The 23,002-nt window shown below is 40.7% G+C and overlaps 1 protein-coding gene across 1 annotated transcript in view; it reads right to left on the reverse strand.

Annotated features, from left to right (window-relative positions):
* PDE11A (phosphodiesterase 11A) overlaps positions 1-7,126 on the reverse strand; it is a 461,319-nt gene extending 454,193 nt beyond the window's left edge. Inside the window, exon 1 of the mRNA XM_056110237.1 lies at positions 5,951-7,126. Coding sequence (XP_055966212.1) covers positions 5,951-6,835 — 885 coding nt within the window. The 5' untranslated portion in view covers positions 6,836-7,126. The remainder of the gene's footprint in view (positions 1-5,950) is intronic.
* Between the last annotated feature and the right edge of the window lie 15,876 nt (positions 7,127-23,002).

Genomic DNA, 23,002 nt, shown 5'->3' on the forward strand with positions numbered 1-23,002 from the left:
AAGGAGAGTAGAAAGGAGGGCCAGGAGAACTGGTCCATGGTTGGAAGCTTGCCACAAGTGGAGAGTGGGAGGGCAATTAGAACAGAGAAGGGACCACTATGACAATGATATTTGGAAATAATCACTCTGGACAAGAACTAAGGGCTGAAAGGAGGTAAGGGGGTATTCAGTTCCTGTATTGCAAACCAGAATGTCTACTTAGATTTCTGATCTATTCAGCTTCTCTTCCTGTTGTTGTTGTTGTTGTTGTTGTTGTGTGTGTGTGTGTGGTTTTGGGGGGGGGTTGTTTTGTTTTTTTGTTTTTGGGGGGTCACACCTGGCAGTGTTCAGGGGTTACTCCTGGCTCTGTACTCAGAAATTATTCCTGTCAGTGCTCAGAGGGCTATATGGTATTCCAGGGATTGAACCCAGTGCAAGGCAAATGCCCTACCCACTGTACTATTGCTCCAGCCCCTTCTCTTCCCCTCCTTGATGATGTCGTTATGCATCTCCATATTCTGGATGGTAACACTCTGAGTCATCCTTGACTCCTATTCCTCTTCACCCAACCCACACCCTCAGTCTTCTCCCACCTGCTCCTGCTCCCCATTCCCACTTCAGTGCAGCTGTTTATCAAGGTACCACCAAACGATCAGCACTGACAGATGATTCTTTTCACAGCTTCAAGTTCCCTTGTGCCACTGCCACCCAAGCCACCCAAAACATTCTTCTGATTAGTGTAAATGTTTAAGAGCTACTGTCAGTGAAATTTAAATCCCTTATCCCAGAACTCAGTATCTTTTCTTCTGTCCTTACATTATTTCTGTATATCTATACCATTATTGTCCGAATTAAACCACCCTTATCCCTTTGTGCTTGATCATAATCATCTCCAATGGTGAAGTCTAGAGTATTTTCCTGCTTAAATGACACCTCTTCCATGAAGATTTCCATCATGAGCCAATTAATATTGTTACTCTATTCTCTTTGAGTTTAATATCATTTCATTTAAGTAATTTATTAAGAACAGCTTGATACTATTTGCATAGCACATCATTTTTCTGTAAACACCTGGGATGACAAGAAGCATATTCCCCACACCTAAGTACACTTAAGATGACCCCTGCCTGAGTCTTAGGTAAGACGAGCACACAGTGTGTTTATTGGAAGTGATGAATAAATGAATCTGTTGGGTAAACAGATGTGTTTTCTGAAAGGCTGGCACACCTGTAACCCTTCTGCGTCATACCCTGGTCTCCTTCTTAATTCATCAAACAAAACATCCTGCCAGCTTTTCAGATCCAAAGCCCATCAAACACCTGTATCATCATTATCAACACCAACAAAAATATCACATCACACTTTTTATTAATGTTTAAAGTGCTATATTCTGACTGCCTAAAATAATCTCAAAGAGAACACCTGTTACTTGAGTGCTCTTACTTTCAACCTCTTGAGGGCAATTTTTTCATTACTGTATTAAAGTGGGCCATTTAATAACTTATAGCTGCCAGGGGGAAAGGTTATTACAATCACTATGATCTATATTAGGTATGTAAAATGATCTTTTCCACTTCCAATTTTCTCTGGTTCTCTTCATTTCAAATTGGATTTTTTAGGACCAACTAAAGAAAATGATATAAATAACGAAATAAGTTGAAGTGATTTTTTTGCTACCAAAAATTTCATTCAACTTTATTATTTCATTTAAGTCCCTCCACTTAAATGAAATTCCATGCTTATTATCATTTCATAAGTATCTTCAATGTCTTTTTCCTCACCCATATTCAGAAGCTCCAAGAGGATAATCAACCTAATTATCAAGTGAATAAAATTTTCAAGTTTCATGTGATAAGAATTTCATCTCCTGAAAAAAAGAGTACACTGGTTAAATCTAAGCAAGAATAAGCTTAAAGAATCAAGAAGATGGGTTGAAAAGATAGTACAGTGGGGAAAGCATTTGTCTTCCATGAGCCTGACCAGGGTTCAATTCCTGACACCACATATGGTCCCTCAAACCCTGTCAGGATTTCTCCCTGAGCACAGAGCCAGTAGTAAGTCCTGAGAACTGTTGGCATAGCCCAAATACTTAAAAAAAAAATTCAAGGTGAAATTGTGATCGAAATTACAACAATACGATAAAAGAACATGTATTTAGAAAGCTGTTTCTGGGCCAGGACAATAGTATAGCAGGTAGGGCATTTATCTTGAACTCAGCCAAACCTGGACTTGCTCCCTGGCACCATATATGATCCCCCCAAACCCCGTTGTTCCCCAGAGCCCCACCAAAAGTGATCCCTGAATGCAGAGCCAGAAGTAAGCCCTGAGCATTGCTGGGTGTGGCCAGGAAAAAAAAACTATCTGTTTTCATTTTAAAATTATCTGTAGCAGTAAAAAATGAGGGGATTAATGTTATGGATGGACAAAGAGTACAGGGACTAAAGTACATGCCTTGCATAAGACCAACCCTGGTTCCATCTCCAGTGCTAAATGGGCCCCCATGCATCTCTTGTATGTAGGCCTGGAGTCCCTGATTAATGCTGGCTAAAGTCAGTGAGCCACAAGGCTGGCTGATAAGAACCACCTGGAGGATTCCACAGGCCTCTTGAGCACTGCTTGAGGGACCCCCCCCCAAAAAAAAGTAGGGGGAAGAAGTGAAAGAATGGGGAAACTATATAAAAAGTATATTTTAAAAGTCTATAAAAAGTTTATATTTCATTAATTTATCAGAAGAACAATAGCACAAATAAAATGAAGAGCTAACACTACATTGAAAATACAGAAATATAGGGGTCAGAGCAATAGATACTACAGCGGGTCCTTAAAACATTTGCCTTACACACAGCCTACCTGGGTTCAATCCCCTGCATTCCATATGGTTCCCTTTTTGTCATTTTTGTTGATTTGTTGTTGTTTTGAGACATGCATGCCCAGCAAAATATGCAGCATTTGTATATGACAGAGAAGGAAAAAAGGAATTCAGAGTTAGGTAAAAAGAAAATCAGGCTAATACCCTCATTTCTTGAGTAACTGCAATCAATGTGTCAGGTACTGTTTAGGTACTTTAATGCATAACAATAATCTTTGCAACATAGATGTTGCTATTCCCATTTTGCAGGTAAGAAAATTAAGATTCTGAATTAATAACTCTCCTAAATTCACACAAACAATGACTCTGATGTATTTTAATGAAAAACCAAAAGGAAACTAATTGAAGAATAGCATAAATAAAATGAAGAGCAAACATTACATTGAAAATACAGAAATATAGGGGCCAGAGCAATAGATACTACAGCGGGTCCTTAAGGTGCTTGCCTTACACACAGCCTACCTGGGTTCAATCTCTGGCATCCCATACGGTTCCCTGAGTACCACCAGGAGTAATTCCTGAGTACAGATCCAAGCCCTGAGAATCACTGGATCTGCACTCCCCTCTGCTAAAAAAAAAAATTCACACAAGCATGCCCCCCTAAAGTCCCCCAAATATAGAAATATATAGTAGAAGCCAATAGAAAAGAGAAAGGAAACTTTCTTTACCAGATGGAATTAAAACCAAGGAATACTTCAACCCTCAACCTGTATAATAATCATCCCCTCCCTGCCTTGGGCCAGTCCTCTGAACAAACCTATCTTTTCTTTTTTTTTTCTTTTTCTTTTCTTTTTCTCTTCTTTTCTTTCCTTTCCTTTTTTTTTTAAGTAACATTGATTTACAAGACCAAAAATGTTTTAGGGAATAAATAATTTCACACCTTTCCAAAATGTTACCATACCGCCAACTCAGCCTTTATGACCATCATGTCTACCCTGGAATAATAAAGGGAAAAAACTCCTTTTCCAACACAGCTTATTAATAAGCAACTTTGTCTATCACTCTGGCTTCAGAGGAAGAGTAGGATCCAGAAGAAACATCAATTGCTGAAACTTTGATTTTATATATTTATGATAATTCCTGACACAATTCTAGGCAGGAGGGAAGCAAGTTAACAGCTGAGGAGGTTGGGAATTATGTTCCTGAAGACAAGACAGTAAGTGAACATTACTAAATAAAAGTTAGGAGCTGAAGGATCATTTAGATCCAATGACGCTCGTTTGATCTCAAAGGTAGTATAGGTGTTAAAGTGCTTGCCTTGCATGTGACTCAGTTTGATCACTGGCACCTCGTATAGTATTTTGAGCACCACCAGGAGTGATACCTGAGCACAGAGCTAGGAATTAGTCCTGATAATAATTAATTAATAATTATTTATTATTTTAGTACCTAAAGTACCTAAACCTAAATATTTATAAAATAATTAATCTAATTAATTAGAATTAGATCTAATCTAAAAAAACTAGATCTTTTTTTGTGATCTAAAAACCAAAAAATAAATAAATAAAAGGGGAAGAAAAACTCTAGTCGTGAGGAAAAGTCAACTGGAGAAAAATAAGCAAAATAAAAACCATAGAAAGTAAAAACTTCATTTTAGACTATGTCAAATATCATCCAACGTTTTTATCCCAAGCACACGCACACATGTAGAAATAATGGGAATAATAGGGGAGGGGTCTTGGTTATACAACATTTTTACTGACTCTTCAGTGTAGGAGTTATTAAATGCTTCTATTTCTTCCCAGAGTTCTTTGCAATTTTAGAGAAAAATAAATATATTAAAGGTCATTCATTCACTCATCATATGTTAAAGCTTAGCTTGCTAACCTGAACCTAGCAAAGTCTTTAAGAGAGATATATTGAATGATGCACACAATCAATAACAAAAAGTTAACGAGAGTAATAATTCGTTAGGCAGATTAAAATCTTATATTGACAAAAATCACAAAACTTTATTGTAATAAAATCTTGTAAATATTTAAATTTTCTAAGTAAAATTATCAACTCTCAAGTGAAACAGAGAAAACTTTTCCTTGGGTGACCTTCCCACTTCTACTATTGTGATCAACAACAAACTAAACTCTGGGGAAACCTACAGCTCTACTAGGCAACTAGGAGAACTGGTCATTAAATGACTACTACAGGTTGATAAGAAAGGATTAGAACATTCTATTTTTGAACCTCAAAGAAGCCTCATAAGAAAATGAAAGTGACATTCAGTTTCATCACTTTTGGTAACTAGAGATTAAAGAAATTAGAAGTGATCAGAACAAATCCAGTATCTAATATCAAGTTCAATCACTGGGCTAATCAAAGGCATGAAAATACCAGATGACAGGATATTGAAGTTCCTTTTCAATTTAAAACTAATATATTTGCCTTGTTGGTTGCCTTTGGGGTTACAAAATTATCACTTGTTTCATAAACTAAAAACCTACTAGTTCCTCCTATTAAAAGTTGATTCAGACAATGCCATATTATGGCCTAAAGACAAATAATCCCTTTGATAGTTCACAGCAGATCATAAACAAACAATAAATAGAGTTAAAATAGATTTTTAAAAGGCCCACATGGGTCAGAAGCCCTTTTTTCCCCCTGAAGAATTTCTTCTTCCCTGCCTTGCCATTCATACAGATCTCAGCTGTATGAACTGAATTCCCTATCCAGTGTTCAATGATAATGAAATGCATCCCTGTCCCCAAGAGACACCAGAGAAACCATCACCTCCCATTTTCTTCAGACTGTGGAATTCTGGAGGAGAATTCCCAAACACCTTACAAATGCATTCTAAACCCACTCGCTGATATTCTTCGTCACCAGTGTATCCTGACAGAGAAACACATGGTATTACTATTGGGTGCAAACGCAGACCCCTGTGCTATGTGAACTTTCCATTCAGTCCCTGTACATGAAGAAAAGACTAGTACATCCACGCGGGTGGAATAAACAGTCTAACTTGCCTAAATTCAGAGGGGATTTCCATAGCAGGAGTCATACTGCAAAGCATCTAAGTTAACACTGTTCTGGATGCCAAAGTGCACCAACAGCCTGGGGTCGCAGGCCAACGAGGGGGTTCTGCAAGGGAACAAAGCAAAGTCTTACCTGATAGGCATCAGGAATGTTGACCGTTTCTCCATGCTCCCCAACATAGCCAATGATGCCTTTGCCCCAGGGGACCTGCACCTCGTTTGAGTTCTCTGTGCTGCTGCAGGGCAGCAGAGGGGTCCCTGCGTGCACATCGAAGAATTTGGAAACCAAGCTCTTCTTGCCGGCAGCTGCACCCTCCACTAGGAAGAGAGAGCAGCGGTCAGCGTCTACCATGAGGCAGACGAAGATGAGGATTTTGTAGCTCAGGCTGGTCAGGTCAAGGTCGTTGGAGATATCTTTGACCAGTTCCAGAAAGAACTGACGCTCGTTATGCTTTTTCAGGTGGCATTTGTAGTCCATGGCTGTTGGGGGATACTGGGGCAGGTTGACTCTCGATTCCAGGAGGGCACTGAGAATGTGGGCGGTGGTAGGGGGCAAGGAGCTGGCCTTCCGCAGGAGCGCTCTGCGCCGGACGCTGCTCAGGGGCTCCTGGGCCCTCGAGGTGACCTGCTCATCGTAGGTCCTGTTGGCGTGGATGGCCTTGGAGCGAGCAAAACTCTTCCTGAGCTCTTTTTGAGATGCTCTCCTCTGAATGTTCCCGCTATCCCGGTTGCCACCAGCCCAGCTGGTACTCGTGGGGACCCCACCGCAGTCCCTGCCACCGGGGACAGACTGGCTATTGACAGAACTATGGGGTCCAGTACTAGCACCCTGGACCAAGCTGTTGGTGGCAGCCAGCGGGGGCCCGAGATCTCCAGCGCCTTGATTTGGGTTGTGCCTCTGCAGCCACTTCTCCACCATCTCCTGCTTTCCTTTCCGCAGCAAGTAATCTTCCAGCAAATCGGGGTGCCTATCCAGGAAAGTTTCCACCTCCCCGAAGTCCAGGCGGGAGGCAGTCATGGTCCCAGAAACCGCTTTCTTGCCTAGCTGACACTTGCTTGGACCACACGCGGAGCTGGCCCGACCCCTCTAGCTGCTCCCGCACATGCCTCTGCCAGCCCGGGTTCCCAACTCCGTGCCGCTGGAGCAAGGGGCGCTTCCGGCGGACAGGTGGCCCAGGCTTAGGGCTCAAACTGTGCCCGGCACCAGCCACACTGTCCCGTCCGGCTACTTCTGCTCCGGGACAGGTGCCCCCTACCGAGCGCCCGCGGCTCAGGCTTCGGAAAGGCGGCGACCGCGGCTCTGGCTCGGGCTCTGCTGCCGCTGCCGCTATCAGCGACGCCTGGACCACGGTGAAGGGAGGCAGGGCAGGACACGCCCCTGCGGGAGGACCGGCCCGAGGGGGCGGGAGGAGGGACCAGCCCCAGTCCCCCGCCCAGGAAGCCCGGCGCTGCCTGCAAGTCTCCCAGACCGCCCGCAATCTCAAAGCCTAGAAATTAGCCTGACTCCAAACTGCGTGGGAGAGAGATAGAGCGCGCGCGAGAAAAGCGCACCTTGTTTGTTCTCCTCCTTCCTTCCTTCCCTCCCAAGCCCTCCCTTGACCCTTAATTGGCTTTTCAAGAAAGCCCCAGGGGGACTTCAAGTGCCAAATGTGATGTTTTCCAGGGATCAGACCCAGCAGCAGAGTCCTGCAAAGTGGATGCTCAGAGACAGGAAGGTTGATTCTTCTGAGATGTGACTGGATTGCTGGCTCCTTAGAGTGCTGGGGCTGCCAGCTCCTACTCCCCGTTTCCTTGTGGGCAATCTGTAAACAGTAAAATGAAACATGCTAACTTAAGGGAATTAGCAAATGAGTTCCCCGCGCGGTATCTGAGCAATGCATGACTTGAATCTCCTGCACAGATGCCGGTAGAGGAGGGTAACAGCAGCTTGCACTGTACCTTGCCCATCAGGGACTTACTGCAAAGTGCACTTGAGGGCTTTCTCCAAGGCAATCCTGCAAACGAGCTGTTTTCTTTTCTTTCTTTTTTTTTTTTTTTTTTGCTTTTTGCTTTTTGGGTCACACCCGGCAATGCACAGGGGTTAGTCCTGGCTCATGCACTCAGGAATTACCCCTGGTGGTGCCCGGGGGACCATATGGCCATATGGGATGCTGGGAATCAAACCCGGGTCAGCCGCGTGCAAGGAAAACGCCCTACCCGCTATGCTATCACTCCAGCCTCCGAGCTGTTTTCTTTTGATGAGTAACTTGCGCTCTCTCTCTGACTCTCTCTCTCTCTCTGACTCTCTCTGACTCTCTCTCTCTCTCTCTCTCTCTCTCTCTCTCTCTCTCTCTCTCTCTCTCTCTCTCTCTCGGCCACCAGGGCTTATGGGTAAGGATTTCTCTGGAAGGCTTTTCTTTCTCCTGTCCTAATGATGCTCTAAATCTGGATAGTCTGTGAGTTAAGCTGAAAATAACATCAGGCTTCCCTTGGGCCTTTTTCAAACCTAGTAGTTAAGTTCAGGTGATTTGCCCAGAAAGAGAAACAAGCTGTTAACACTTTCCTGAAGTCCCAGGGTATCCTCTTTTGTGTGCAACAAAAGCAGATGAAGAGGTATCCAGTTCCCTGGGACATTTGTCACCCTAAGCAAAATAAATCAGAAGGACAAGGTCAAATTTTAGAAGATCTCTTATAGAATACCCATGAGGAGCAAATAGAAAAGAGTTGCACAAAGAGTTTATTTGCCTTATGGTAGGACTTCCCTTGGCAGGCAGACACATGTCCCAAAAAAGCAAGTAAAACTCCTGGTAGATACCTGAGCTAAACAGATAAAATATACTGAGTACAGGTATATGAAAAAAAAAAGTTCTCTATCACTTATCATCAGGGAAATGCAAATCAAAACAATAGTGAGACATCATCTCACACCAGTGAGACTGGCACACAACACAAAGAACAAAACCAACCAGTTTAGTGTGGATGTGGAGAGAAGTGGTCTTCATTCACTGCTGGTCCCAATGTGATTGGTCCAACCTTTTTGGAAAACAATATGAACACTTCTCAAAAAAAAATAGTAATTGAGCTCGCATATCACCCACCAATTCCACCAATTCCACTTCCAGGAATCTACCCCCAACAATCCCAAAACTCAATTTAGAGAAAAGACATCTGCACTCCTATGTTTAGTGCAGCACTATTCACAATAACCAAAATCTAGAAACAAAACAAGTGCCTAACAACAGATGACTGGATTTAAAAAATTATGGTATATATACACAACAAAATACTACTTGGCTTTAAGAAAAAATGAAATCATGCAATTTTCTGCTACATGGATAGATCTGGAGAGTTCCAAGCTGAGTGCAGTTAGCCAGGAGAGGAACAGACACAAAATGATCTATCTCATATGTAAAATATAACATAATATCAAATAAAACATGTCCAAAGGAAACAGAAACTTAAAACTGTTCTTTAGTAGGAAACTTGGGAATAGATGGTAGAGGGGAACAATGGTGGAGGCAAGGATACACTCTGATGGGGAGGGGCATGGTGCTGAAATCTTTTATGCAGGAAACCTCTACCACTAATAGTATCGTAAACCACCATGACTAAAACTAAATTATCACTGTATCACTGTATCACTGTCATCCTGTTGTTCATCAATTTACTCAAGCAGGTGCCAGTAACATCTCCATTCATCCCAGCCCTGAGATTTTAGCCGCCTCTCCTTACTCATCTTTCCCAATGTATTGGAGTCTCTTTCAGGGTCAGAGGAATGAGACCTGTTATTGTCACTGTTTTTGGCATATTGAATATGCCACGGGTACTTTGCCAGGCTCTGGCGTGCAGGCGCGAGACTCTGGGTAGCTTGCTGGGCTCTCCAAGATATATATATATATATATATATATATATATATATATATATATATAATGCAAATTTTTAAAGCTGTATTGAGCAGTTGTTGTGTGTTAATTATCTTAAGTTAACATATTAATTTTGTCCTCAAAAGAAATTAGGAGGGAGGGATATCTATTATTCCAATTTAAAATGTGGAAATTCTGAGCAGTTGAATAAATTACTCAAGGCACATACACATTGCTTCAGCTGGATATCAACGCCTTTTTTTTTTTTGGCATCAGAGTGAAGCACCACCGGAAGGGAAAAGAGAGGCATTTCTTTGAAAGATCCAAACTTCCAAGCACAGTCAGCCTGATTTGGGGCATGGCCTTGGCACTCACACTAAGACTGCAATATGGTCCCAACAAAATGAAAGCGAAGACTGCCTTCATAGAGGTAAGGTTATGATGGGAAGACAGCCAACAAACAGTTGAAAGAAAGGATTACACATAATTAGAGAGCATCTGTGATGAGTGCTATAAAACAAAATAAAACTTGGTAAAGTACTAGATAATGGGTGGGGTGGTCGAAAGACCTCTCGGGTGGAGACACCTGAGCAGAGATCAAGAAATGGGAGAATGAGCTGTGTTGCAATCTGGGGGAAATTGTGTACCAGGAAGAAGTGAGTTCTGAGGTCTTGAGCAGTAAAGTGTTTGTAGTAATTAAGAATTAGCAGGAGGGAGAGCAGTTCAGTGTGTAAACACAAAAAGACAGCAGTGGTCTATCTCTCCTGCCACCCGGGTAGTCTCACACGGCTTCCCCCACCCAGGGTAGGTGGATGGTGATAGGTAGGTGAAGAAAGGAACAAGGGCTGGGCTGGTTGGTGTCATTTGCAGTTTAATCCATTCCCATTGCCATTCTCCTCTGATTCTTCTCCTGCTTCTTCCTCCCCCATGCTACTTCATTCTCCTTCTCAATCCCCCTTCATTCCCCTTTTGGCTCTGGAATCTAGATCCCCTTTCTCTTTCTCTTTCTGGAGTCTGGATCCCCCAGTCCACTTTTACAGTCCAGTTAAATCCCCATCCCCCGCCCCGCATAAGTTGTTGGGGCTTACACATAGGTGTGGTCACAATCTATAGGGGTAAAATTCTTTCCCTCAGGGGATGCTTCTAGGACAGATACTCTCTCAGCAGGATGACCCACCCTAAACAGAATCCCCTGGATGTGTTTCTTCTCTCCTTGTCCAACAACATATAAGCATTCATAATAGTAATCATTTTGTATGGACTCAGTAAGAGATACATTAAGCTTATAGAATTGCTCTCCTAGGGCCATCTCGATCTCAGACTACAGGGCTCAGGCCAGACAGTATTTCACATCCCAATTCCTGAGTATAGAGCCAGGAGTTGAGTTGGAGCGATAGCACAGTGGGTAGGGCGCCTGCCTTGCACGCAGCCAACCCGGGTTCAATTCCTCCACCCTTCTCAGAGAGCCCTGCAAGCTTCCGAGAATGTCTCGCTCACACGACAAAGCCTGGCAAGCTACCTGGAACATATTCAATATGCCAAAAACAGTAACAACAAGTCTCACAATTTGTTGTGAGATGTTACTGGGGCCCGCTCAAGCAAATCAATGAACAATGGGAGGACAGTGACAGTGACAGTGACCAGGGTCCTAGTCTTGTCATTACTTTTGGATCATGACAGTATTTGTCCATGATCAAGCTCTTAAATTACAGTTAAAAATTATGTCACTTTGGCCTGGCCCATTTTGATGCCAGGGTAGCTCACAGCTTGCCTTGGGTCCATTCAGTTCCTCGTCGGGACCCTGCTTTTGGGGTGCTAGGAACTAAGGGCAACTGGGGCTTAAGTCAAGGAAGCAGATGCCCAGGAGTCAAAAATATTCGAAGCCAATTAAATCCCAAGTTACAAAAGCATAATATTAACTGTTTTCCTGTATCTATACAAAAAAGATATTGCTTTAAAGTAAACTATTTAAAAGACATAAGGAGGGGCCGGAGCGATAGCACAGCGGGTAGAGCATTTGCCTTGCACACAGCCTTCCCAGGTTCTGTCCTTGGCATCCCATATGGTCCTCTGAGCACTGCCAGGAGTAATTCCTGAGTGCAAAGCCAGGAGTAACCCCTGAGCATTGCTGGGTGTGACCCAAAAAGGAAAAAAAATAGCCATAAGGAGAGGAGAAAGGCAATATTTCACTCATTCCTATAAAATCATAGATCTCTGAGGAATCGAACCTTACAATTTAAGGGAGTCTGATTAGGGGGAAAAGCTGATTAACTGGTTGGGGAAGAGAGCATAGAAAAGTGGTTACAGATAAACAAAAGAATGGGAGTGACTCCGGAGCACTGTGATGGGTGTAACCTGATAAACCTAAGCTCCTTATGGTAAGGGAGAAAGGACAAGCCAATGTCATCCTACAGTCCAGAAACTATGCACCAAGCATAGAATATTGGTAATTTGGAACTGTCAGTCGCTATAAGGTGAATGGTCAAGAACTAAAAAAAAAAAAAAATGCTTAGCACAGCATCTAAAATGTAAGAAGTGTTCAATAAATGCTACCTGTTGCATTGCTTTTATAGTGTCATTATTATTCTCCTAAAACGATAGTGTGTGGAAACCTCTCTGTGTGTGACCACAGCTCTAGTGACTTGTGTAATCTCTCAGTAAATCTCTCACTCAGATCAGAGTAACAGGCTAACACTGGCTGACCGTGACTCAGAGAGCTTCTATTACCATTTCCTTTCACTTCTCTGCTCAGTAACATCAAGTATCTTGCAATCAGCCATCATGGAAGTATTTGTAGCATAGAAGTCAGCAAATGCTATATAAACCAGGAGGCTTTTGCCCAGATCACTTAGTTGTCAAACATTTGCTTGTATTCAGTGAAAACAATCCAATTATTCATCCACCAATAAATGGATAATATAGTATATTCCACACAGCAAAATATTATTTTGTTATAATAAAAGGTAAGACAAAAAATGTATGTATTAATAGCTGTTACAACTTGGAAAACATGATGCCAGTGAAGAAACCCACTCACAAGGTGAAAAAAAAAACTGTGTAATTTCATTTATATGAAATGTCCAGGAGAGGCAAACCCAGATAGGCAGAAAGCAGATTAGTGGTTGCTAGGAGACAATGAGGGGAGGAGAGAAGGAAAAATGGAGAGGAAGGGAGATGATCCCGGATGGATCCAGAGTTGTTTGTGATTATTTTTGCTTTAGATAATGAAAATGTTCTAAAATTGATTGTAGTGATAATTACATAATACTTAATAAGCTAAAATTCATTAATTGTATACTTTTTTAAATGGGTTAATCACATGGTAAGTATATATCAATAAAGTACAAGAAAAATTTGCCATTAACGATGACCACTAATAACACTGTAAGCCACAGAGTCTCAGAGTCTCGATTAAATTTTTTATATAAACAATTAAACTACACCATATATACACAAAAAAATACTACATATTTCAACTAAAGATGAAATACAGTTTGTTGCAACCTGGATGAAATTGGAAGATAATATTTATGGTAAAAGAAGAAGAAAAAAGGAAACATATGCCAGCACACAACCAATCAGGATTCAGCAATATTGTGCAAAGAGGCAATAAAGGCATTGAGAAATCCTCAAGGATTAGAATGAAATAGACTTAACTTCCTGGAAACGACAATTTGATAAATAAATTATTTTAACTCCATCTTCCTTGTATTTATTATATAAATAGTTGCTAAGCCTTTATTATATTTCCAGTCCTGGAAAAGACCTGAAATAAGAACAAGACAAACCACTGATTTTTTAATAAGGATTTTCTCTGTCTACTGCACCGATAAAAATGGGAGCAGTAGCCTTACCACCTTGAACACAACTTTATCTCACCTGATTTATAGAAGAATACCCAGAAAGGTGGGATACTGAGCAATTCTAGCTTAGTTTGAATTAGCTGTAGCCTTGTTCTCTCCCTCAATGATGAGGTTATGAAAGGAGTCAATGGTTGAAGAAGCAAGTGCAGAGCACAGACAGCATGCATGAGTCAGTCCAGTGGGTTGTGCTAGAGCACTGCACAAGAATGTGTGTGTAGATGTGTCCCTGATTGCCATCTCCTCTTCATTCTCATGGAATGGCATACGTTATTAGTCATGGTCCCAAAAGGAAACAGCATACTCAAAGTAATTAAAAGGCAATTAACATAGAAAGGGACAAATTCCAAAGGCAGAGTGAAAGTAAACTACTGTGATAATGAAAGAACATGGGAATAGCAGCAGCAGCAGTCACTGTCTATAGACATGATGCAAGAAGGGTGGGGGGAGGTTCTCAGCACCCAAAGGAGAGAGACATGTGTAGTATGATAACTTGAGAGGAGCAATGGTGGCCTGTCAAAGGACTACAAGAGCTCAATGTACAGACTCATCTCAAAGGACTCTCAGGAATGATAGGAGGGAGAGTGACCTCATGCAGCTTGCAATCAAATTCACTCTTTTCTCCTTCTTACCATGAATAGAGACAAGTAGAAGCTAACTGGAACTGAATCTCTTTGATAGAATCCATATATGTAACCCTCTATGACCAGAGAGTAAGGGGGGTAAAAAAGGATCTGTATAAAATCTAGATGAACAAATAAAAATGTAGGTGGCACAATATGAACATTGTCATAGGTCCCTGTAGAAAAGAATTGATGCTTTAGCACACAAAAAATATTTCTGATTCTCTCCTCTTTTGCAGTCCTCAGAATTTGTAGTCACCAGAAAACCCTCCAGGGCTCCACCTGCCCCTCCCCCCAAAAACAAACCCTGGCAGCCGCTAACTTCCAGAACCCAATGAGAAGTGCAGGTACTGGGGTTCAGTGACCGCCAACTCCAGGCCTCAAGGGATAGGGAATGGGCCAGTCCTTCTCATCTCCCATTCCCATGGGACCCTGGAGATCATGCCCACAAACTGTCTCCAGCTGCTACTTTAGCTCTTCACAGCCATGATCCAGAGACACACAAAAGAATCTCTGAACTGAGCAGCTTGCTGCAGAGATGCCTTCAGACTTTAAGCCAGGCTGACTTCACCAGGGTGCATCAGATGGGGGTAGGCTTCATCCCACCACCTGCCCCCTAAAACCCCAGACACTGCCAACTTCCAGAACCCAATAAAAAGTTCAGGTACACAGATGCAGGGACGACAAACTCCAGGCCTAAAGGGATAGGGGATGGGCCAGTTCCTCTCATTCCCCTATCCTCATGGGACCCTGGAGGTCACACCCACAAACTGCCTCCAATTGCAACTTAAGTTCGTAGCAGTCATGATCCAGAGACACACAAAAGAACCTCTGAACTGAGCAGCACGCTGCAGAGATTTCTACAGAACCTAATTATCTAGAATTTTGGAGTTTCAGAAGCATGCAGCCGCTCTTACGGCAGTGTGACATCTTATGCTATTCATAACAAGCAATACAAAAGACAGTGTGGAGGAGACTGTCTGCCATAGAGGCAGGGGGAGGGGTGGGATGGAGAATGATACTGGGGTTCTTGGTGGTGGAAGATGTGCACTGGTGAAGGGTTCGGTAATCGATCATTGTATGACTGAAACTCAAACAGGAAAGTTTTTTTTAACTGTATCTTATGGTGATTTTAAAAATAATAATAATAAAATAATAATATTAAATTTTTAAAAAATCTCCAGGGCACTAACCCTGAAGCAGTGCTAACTTCCTCCCCAACACCACCATTCATTTCCCCTACACACATCCTTACTGCATCCATCTATTAAATTATAAATTCAGACCAAGTCGTCTCTCTTTGGAGAAGATAACAGACTTTTCTATTTATGGTTTTCAAGGATAAAGTTTTCCATTTTGATTCAAGTGAAATATCCATTGCTTATAATTTCTATCATCAATTAACATATATTGAGTACCTCTAATGTACAAAGAACTGGATTACATGTAATATAACTTTCCTTATTCCAAGGTGGTGACTCATTAAATTTGAGTGTAAGATAAAACCTTTGAGGTTTGTTTAATAATTCACCTAAATTTGTACATGTAGAGAGGCTGGAGCTATAGTATAATGGGTAAGTCACTTGCCTTGTACACACCAACCCAGGTTCCAACTCTAGAACCTCATATGGTCCACTGAGCCCAGTCAGGAGTAATTCCTAAGCTCAGAGCTACAATTAGGCCCCAAAACAATAAAACAAAAGTTTATACATGGAGAAATTGAGCTCTTGAGAGAAGTTCTTCCCAAACTGCCAGCCAAGTACAATTCCTATTTGCTGCTCGTCTCTCTTCCCATTCTTACTGACATCCTACGACGTGATACCAACCTCCTAAAGCCCAAGGAGGTTGTCTCCTAAGCTTGTTTACGAGTCATTCCATCTTCTAGATCAAACTTTCATTTTGTAACCAGTAGGAATCATCAGATACGGAGATACAATTTTCAAAATAAAAAATTTACTTCAAAAGTACTTAGATTGCCATAATTTTCTTTTAGGAAATAGAGAACCACAGGGTCAAATGAAAGACAAGTTTTTTCAGTACCATAAAGATAAAAAGACTCTGAGTCATAAGTTCCACATAGATTTTACCCTTTCTAAGAATTCTCAAGATATAAAATAAATCACCCTGTACTTTTCTGGATTCTTCAGAGACTGGAAGAAATAATTAAACGAAAATGAGGCCTATTGCTAAGAGAAAAGTAAGGAAAAATTTCTTAGGAACATGTATGCCTCCTATACATAAGGAAGAGAATTGCTCTCTGCCTCCCCAAAATAGAGTAACTCACTAAGAGGTTTTAGAAGCATCTTTAAATAACTTAGATAAAAAGCAGAGGATGTTGCAAAGGAGAAAGGGATGGTTAGGCAAAAATGTCATAGTAAATGCAATTTTACTTCTTCTTTATCCACTGAGTAAATCTTCCCTAGAAAATAACCCATCAGGGAGATATTTATTTCAAAAACAGTAAAGCTTTCCCAGTCTTTGAAAGAATTTCCAATGAAGTTAACCTTTTGCCAAAGACATATTTTGAGAGTGGTATATTTTTGCTGTCCTACAGAATTCCATATCAGAAGTGGTCAATACATTTGCCATATCTAAAATCTTAGGTGTTATATTAGAGTCAGACTTCTCCAAGGAAGTGGAAATATATATAAGATGATGAACACACACATATATTTATTTTAGTCATATGCGGCGATGGAACAAAGGTAGATGGGTGGATGGAAATCGATAAACATAGATGGATAATGAAGAATTGGCACACATGATTACAGAGTATGGAAAGTCTTGCAATCTGCTGTATGCAAATTAGAAATCCAGGAAATGTTGTGGTGTAATTCAGTCTGAGTCCAGAGACCTAAGAACAAAGGGAAGAAATGATAAGGGGAGCAAATTTCAGTCCCAGAACTCAAGGTTAGATGAGCTATTACAGCTCAATGGTAATGCATTCCACCTCTTCCATTTAGTCTTTCAATGAAATATATAATGCTCAACCATACTGGAGAAGGCAACGTACTTTACTAAATGTACAAATTTAAATACTAATATCACCCAGAAACACCTTCACAGGCACACCCAGAAATTGTGCTTAATATGGGCACCATGGTGCACATTCAAGTTGACACATAAAATTAGGCATCACAGAGGTCCTACCTTGTCTTGAATTTTGTAAGCAGAGACCAGGGATACTGAACCCAAAATTGAGCACTTGGCTTTTGCTGGTAAGGCCTTGAGTTTGACTTTGGGTACTGCTCCCCAGTTGTACATTTTATAAGCAATTTTTCCTGTTTTATTGTGTAGTATTTAAGTATTTGTCACTCCTTATCCTGGTAGTTGCATCACCTTAACCCCATAAACTGTCATTGCCCCAGAGAAACACATAGGGAAATGATAAATTTATAAATTAACTATATGGATTAAAATATGCCAGGTAGAATAAGTATGTACTGATGTGCTGGGCATTTAGAAACAGACTGTTTCCTTTATTGCAAGAGAAGAAACTGCTTGCAATAAAAGCACAACTCTGCTCCATCTGGACAGAGTTGTGTTACAAAATTAAATGGATTTAATCCCTACTAGTATTGACCAGATGAACAGGTTGCCTTCAATAGCTTTTATACTCAGCCATAAATGTAAAAAGTAAATTATGAAGGTATCATTATTATTAAAACTATTTTATATATTGTGTCTTCTCACTTACTCTATTTTAATGACTTTTGTCCTTCTCCTCACTAAAGTATTAAATTTTTAGCTACCTCTCCCAAAATTATCTTTGAACAGAATATGACATATTTTTTTACTTTTTTAAAAATTTTTATTAGTGAAACACCATGAGGTACAGTTGTAGATTTACAATTTTTTGTGCTTGGGTTTCGATTATACAATTATTAAATACCCATCCCTCCACCAGTGCCCATTTTCCACCACCATGGATAATATCCCTCTCACCCCCATCCCCCCCATCCTACCCTGTCTCTGTGGCAGGGCAATCCCCTGTGTTCTCTCTCTCCTTTTGGGTGTTGTGGTCTGCAAAAGAGGCATTGAGTGGCAAACATGTTCAGTCCATATTCTACTTTCGACATGCATCTCCCCTCCTGGGAGGATCCTCCAAACATCCTTTATTTGGTGCTCCCTTCTCTATCTGAACTGCCCTTTCCTCTAGGATACCCGGCTGGCCTCTAAGCTCTGCAGTAATCCTCCTGGTGCTGATCTCAGCTATTCTTGGGTATTAATCTCATATTTTGTTACTTTATATCCCCCGGATGAATGCAATCTTTCTATGTCTATCCCTCTCTTTCTGACTCATTTCCCTTAGCATGATACTTTCCATGTTGTACCACTTGTATGTAAATTTCATGACTGCATCTTTTCTAACAGCTACATAGTACTCCATTGTGTAGATGTACCAAAGTTTCTTTAACCAGTCATCTGTTCTCGGGCACTCAGGTTTTTTCCAGATTCTGTCTATTGTAAAGAGTGCTGCAATGAACAAACAAGTGCAGATGTCACTTCAACTATACTTTTTTGCCTCTCTGGGATATATTCCCAGGAATGGTATTGCTGGGTCAAATGGGAGCTCAATTTCTAATTTTTTGAGAATCGTCCATGCTGTTTTCCAGAAGGGTTGAACCAGTCGGCATTCCCACCAACAGTGAAGGAGTGTCCCTTTCTCACCACATCCATGCCAGCATTGGTTGCTTTTGTTCTTTTGAATGTGGGCCAGTCTCTGAGGTGTGAGATGGTATCTCATTGTTGTTTTGATCTGCATCTCCCTGATGATTAATGATGTAGAGCATTTTCTCATGTGCTCTTTTGCCATTCTGATTTCTTCTTTGAGAAAGTTTCTGTTCATTTCATTGCCCCATTTTTTGATGGGGTTGGATGTTTTCTTCTTGTGGAGTTCAACCAGTACTTTGCATATCCTTGATATCAACCCCTTGTCAGCTGATGACACTCATATTTAACCTCAAAAGACTTCTTTTTCCTTGGATTTAGTTCTTCTGATGCTGTGTTATCTGACATAATTTCCACTAATAACACATATTAGTGTTATTGATTAGTGTTATTAACAAATGTATTTTATATTATATATTAACTAATTTATATTTTAATTTATCTATATATTCAGTTCCTTGAGAAAAGTAGTTACATTGTAGGTGCTCAGTAAGCATACATAGCTAGTGGATACTGTATTAAACTTGCAAATATTTCCATCACCATAGATATAATATTTCCATCACCATAGATAGTCCTTATTTTCAGTGTTTACTCATCAATGTAATCAATGACTTTCTGCTTCCCAAATCTAAAGGCCCATTACTTTTATGAAAATTCACTGTCCCTAAAATTTTTTTCAATAATACTATTTCTTAAGATGCTGTCTTAGTTAACTAGACTGTCATTACAAAATAGCATAGGCTATGCAGCTCAAACAACAGCAATATTTTTTTTCACAGTCCCATAGGCTGGAAGTTTGGTGAGAATATTTTTCCTGGCTTGCAGTGACCATCTTCTCTCTTTTATGTAACAGCAGAGAAGAAGAAAACTCTGTGTCCCTTCTTATTAAGACACTAATCCTATCAGACCAGAGCCCCATTCTCTGACTTCATCCAAATCTCATTACCTTCCAAAGTCCCTAACTCCAAGTACCATCACAATGGAGGTGAGAGTTTCAACATATAAATTTTCAGGAGTTCATTTAGTTCATGATAGCTGTGTAACTAACTCAAAATGCAGTTTTAAGGAATAGTGCTGGTTTAGAATGCCTGCCTCACAAGCCTATCTTTGGTGTTCCCCAGTACAGCAAGGAGCAGATCCTAAATCTCTCTGGGAGTGGATCCTGGTGACCCATGTTCCCCAAGCACTGGCCCCTGAGCACTTTTGGGTATGTACCCCTCCCCCCCCGCCACAACCACTACAACACACACACACACATACACACACACACCTACCTTACTTGCTTAGAACATATAATAATTTTACTTAGCATGACTAAGGCTCATCTGTGATACTTTGTTCCAATTGGCCTTGGTAGAAGTCAATGATACAACTTTATTCAGCTGACAGATGGGCTGCACCAGAAAGTCAGGGAAGACTCCTCCATAGATTTGAAGTCTCAGGCATGGGGCCACTCAGTTATCCTGCAGAAAGCCTCATTTTACATAGAAGCTCAACCTTTGGGTCTTCTTTACATGGCTTCTTTCTGTGGCAGGACAGCCTTACAATGTGACAGCTGAATTCCAACAGGAAAGGTTTCAAGAAAGGAAGTCAACACGAGTGAGTTTACCCAGACTGTGCCATATTTGTCAATCCCCTTTGGACAAGGTTAGCTCTTAGCCGGAGTTGGAGAGACAGGGATGTGAATGCTCATAGAAGTGGTTCGCTGAGAGCTGCCAATGTATCAAGCTCTCTTCTGAATTCCTGGCCTATATTTCTAACAGCTAAAAGACACTCCTAAATGTCTCAAAAACCTTAAGCACATCATTTCCAAGATCATTTTCTTTCCTCTATACCTTAAATCACTCAATTCCAGATAATTTACCTCAGAAATTTCTCATTGAATCACTCTTACCTTCTCCAAAACCACCTACCCAATTCAAGTCCTCGTTAGTTGTAATTCCCTACCCTTCACTGACGTCTTCCATATAATAGAGGGATGGTTCAGCCTTGCTTACAGACTCTTTATAGTAAAAGTTTTATTATTTATGTCTTCATCACAGGTATGTATGAGATTGAATAGCAAACTCCCCACAGATTTATCCTCCCAGATCTGTGAATGTGACTTGATTTGGAAAGAGGTTTTTGCAGATGTAATTTAGAACCTGAAGATACCGTAACCTTGGATCTGGGGGGGGGGGGGGGGGGGCAAATGACTCTCCCTATAGACACAGAAGAGAAAACAGACACATAGGGGAACAGGAAATGTGAGACAGAAAGAGACTGGAATGAAGCACGTACAAATCGATGTACACTAAGAATTGCTGGCAGCCATCACAAGATGAGACATGAAGCTGATTCTCCTTCATAGAATCCCACAAAGAATCAACCTTCCCAACACCGTTATTTTGAAGTTCTTGTATCTAGAGCCATCAGAGACATTTCTGTTATTCTAAGACACCAAGATTGAAGGAATCTGATAAAAAGGCCTTGGAAGACCAACATAAGCTACTTCATCATTGCACCTGGATTTATCATCTATGCTATTGTTGGCTGCCACACAATCTCTGAGCTTGCAGACTCCCTCTCTCTCAAATACTTCTTTCCTGCCTCTCAAACTTTTCTTTGTTAAGACCTATTTGAAACGTCAGAGCCTATAAGGGTTTTATCTGCTACTGTAATAAGAAGCTGTGTTCTGTCTTCCCTTGTGATTGGTCTCTTTCATATATTTTTTGGTCAGGTATCTGTAGAAATCATTTAACATTTGGCAATTATCAATCCAAGAGGATACATTTAATTTGCTCTAGCAATTTTTTAAGACAGGGCACATTTCATTATTTTATTTCTTCCTTTTTTGGTTTAGAAATTGAAACCACTCTGCACAATAAGCCTACCTATATTGCATTAAAAGGCAATAAGTATTTAGGAAGAAAATTTTTTATTTATTTATTTAAATTTTTTTTTATTTGTTAAGTAGTTCACAATATTTGGTTACATTTATTATTCAAACACCAATCCCACCACCATCACACCTCATAACCATTATATTTTGGATGTTTCCATCCTAAACCCCAACTCCTGCCCCAAAGCAGAACTGAAATAATATATATATATATATATTTTTTTTATGTAGGCGTACTGCTATTTATTCAACCACTGATTAGGCTAGGAAGAAAATTTTTTAAAGTAGGTATCTATGACCTACAAAAGTACAGAAAAATACATGCCATAAAGAGTTTTAGATATTGTTTTCTTCTTTAAAATCAAGAGTATTTTATCCCTGGAGAAAAATAAGCAATAATCGAAGTATCTTGCTCAAGAATGATTTGTCGATAACTGATCAGTTTATTCCAAAATATTTTCTTAAGATTAGGATAACTCAGTGGTAAAACATATGCCTCTTATGGATGAGGCCTGGATTGATCCCTAGCAACGCCTACATACATTATTTTCTTTGTTTTTAGACAATCTCAGTAGAATACAGGGAAATTCGATATCTATAACTCTTTAAGTTCTTTTTTTTAAACATCTTTTAGAATTTCTTTTTTTTTTCATTTTTATTAGTGAGACACCATGAGGTACAGCTGTAGACTTACAAATTTTTGTGCTTGGGTTTCAATTATACAATGATCAAATACCCATCCCTCCACCAGTGCCCATTTCCCACCACCACGGATCCCAGTATCCCTCCCACCCCCCATCCCCCCCATCCCACCCTGCCTCTGTGGCAGGGCATTCCCTTTTGTTCTCTCTCTCTTATTCTTTAAGTTCTCTTAAAAGTAATTTTGGGTGCATATGTTGCCTGAGCCCATGTGCTGCTTGAGCCCATGTGGGTGGCCGAGCACATGTGTTGCCTGCATCTCCCCTCTTGAGATGTGTACTTTCATGCTTTCTTATCTAATGCTGGAATGTGTGTAGGGGTTCTCTCCGCCCTTGGAGAAGCCCACGTTCTCTCGAGTGCATCTCTCTCTCTCCCTCTCTCTCTCTCTCTCTCTCTCTCTCTCTCTCTCTCTCTCTCCCTTCAAAAACCCTCCAAATAAAATTTATTTACTTCAAAAAAAGTAATTTTGCAAAAATATCTAAAACAATCAACTGTTGTTTGAAATATTAAGTATATAAAATTAGGCAAGAGGACCAGAAATGTAGTACAGTGGATAAGAAACTGCCTTACCTCTGGGTGATCATGGTCTGAACTCCAGTACCACA

This window comes from Sorex fumeus, unplaced genomic scaffold (genome assembly GCF_029834395.1).
Source record: "Sorex fumeus unplaced genomic scaffold, SorFum_2.1 ptg000009l, whole genome shotgun sequence".
NCBI lineage: Eukaryota > Metazoa > Chordata > Mammalia > Eulipotyphla > Soricidae > Sorex > Sorex fumeus.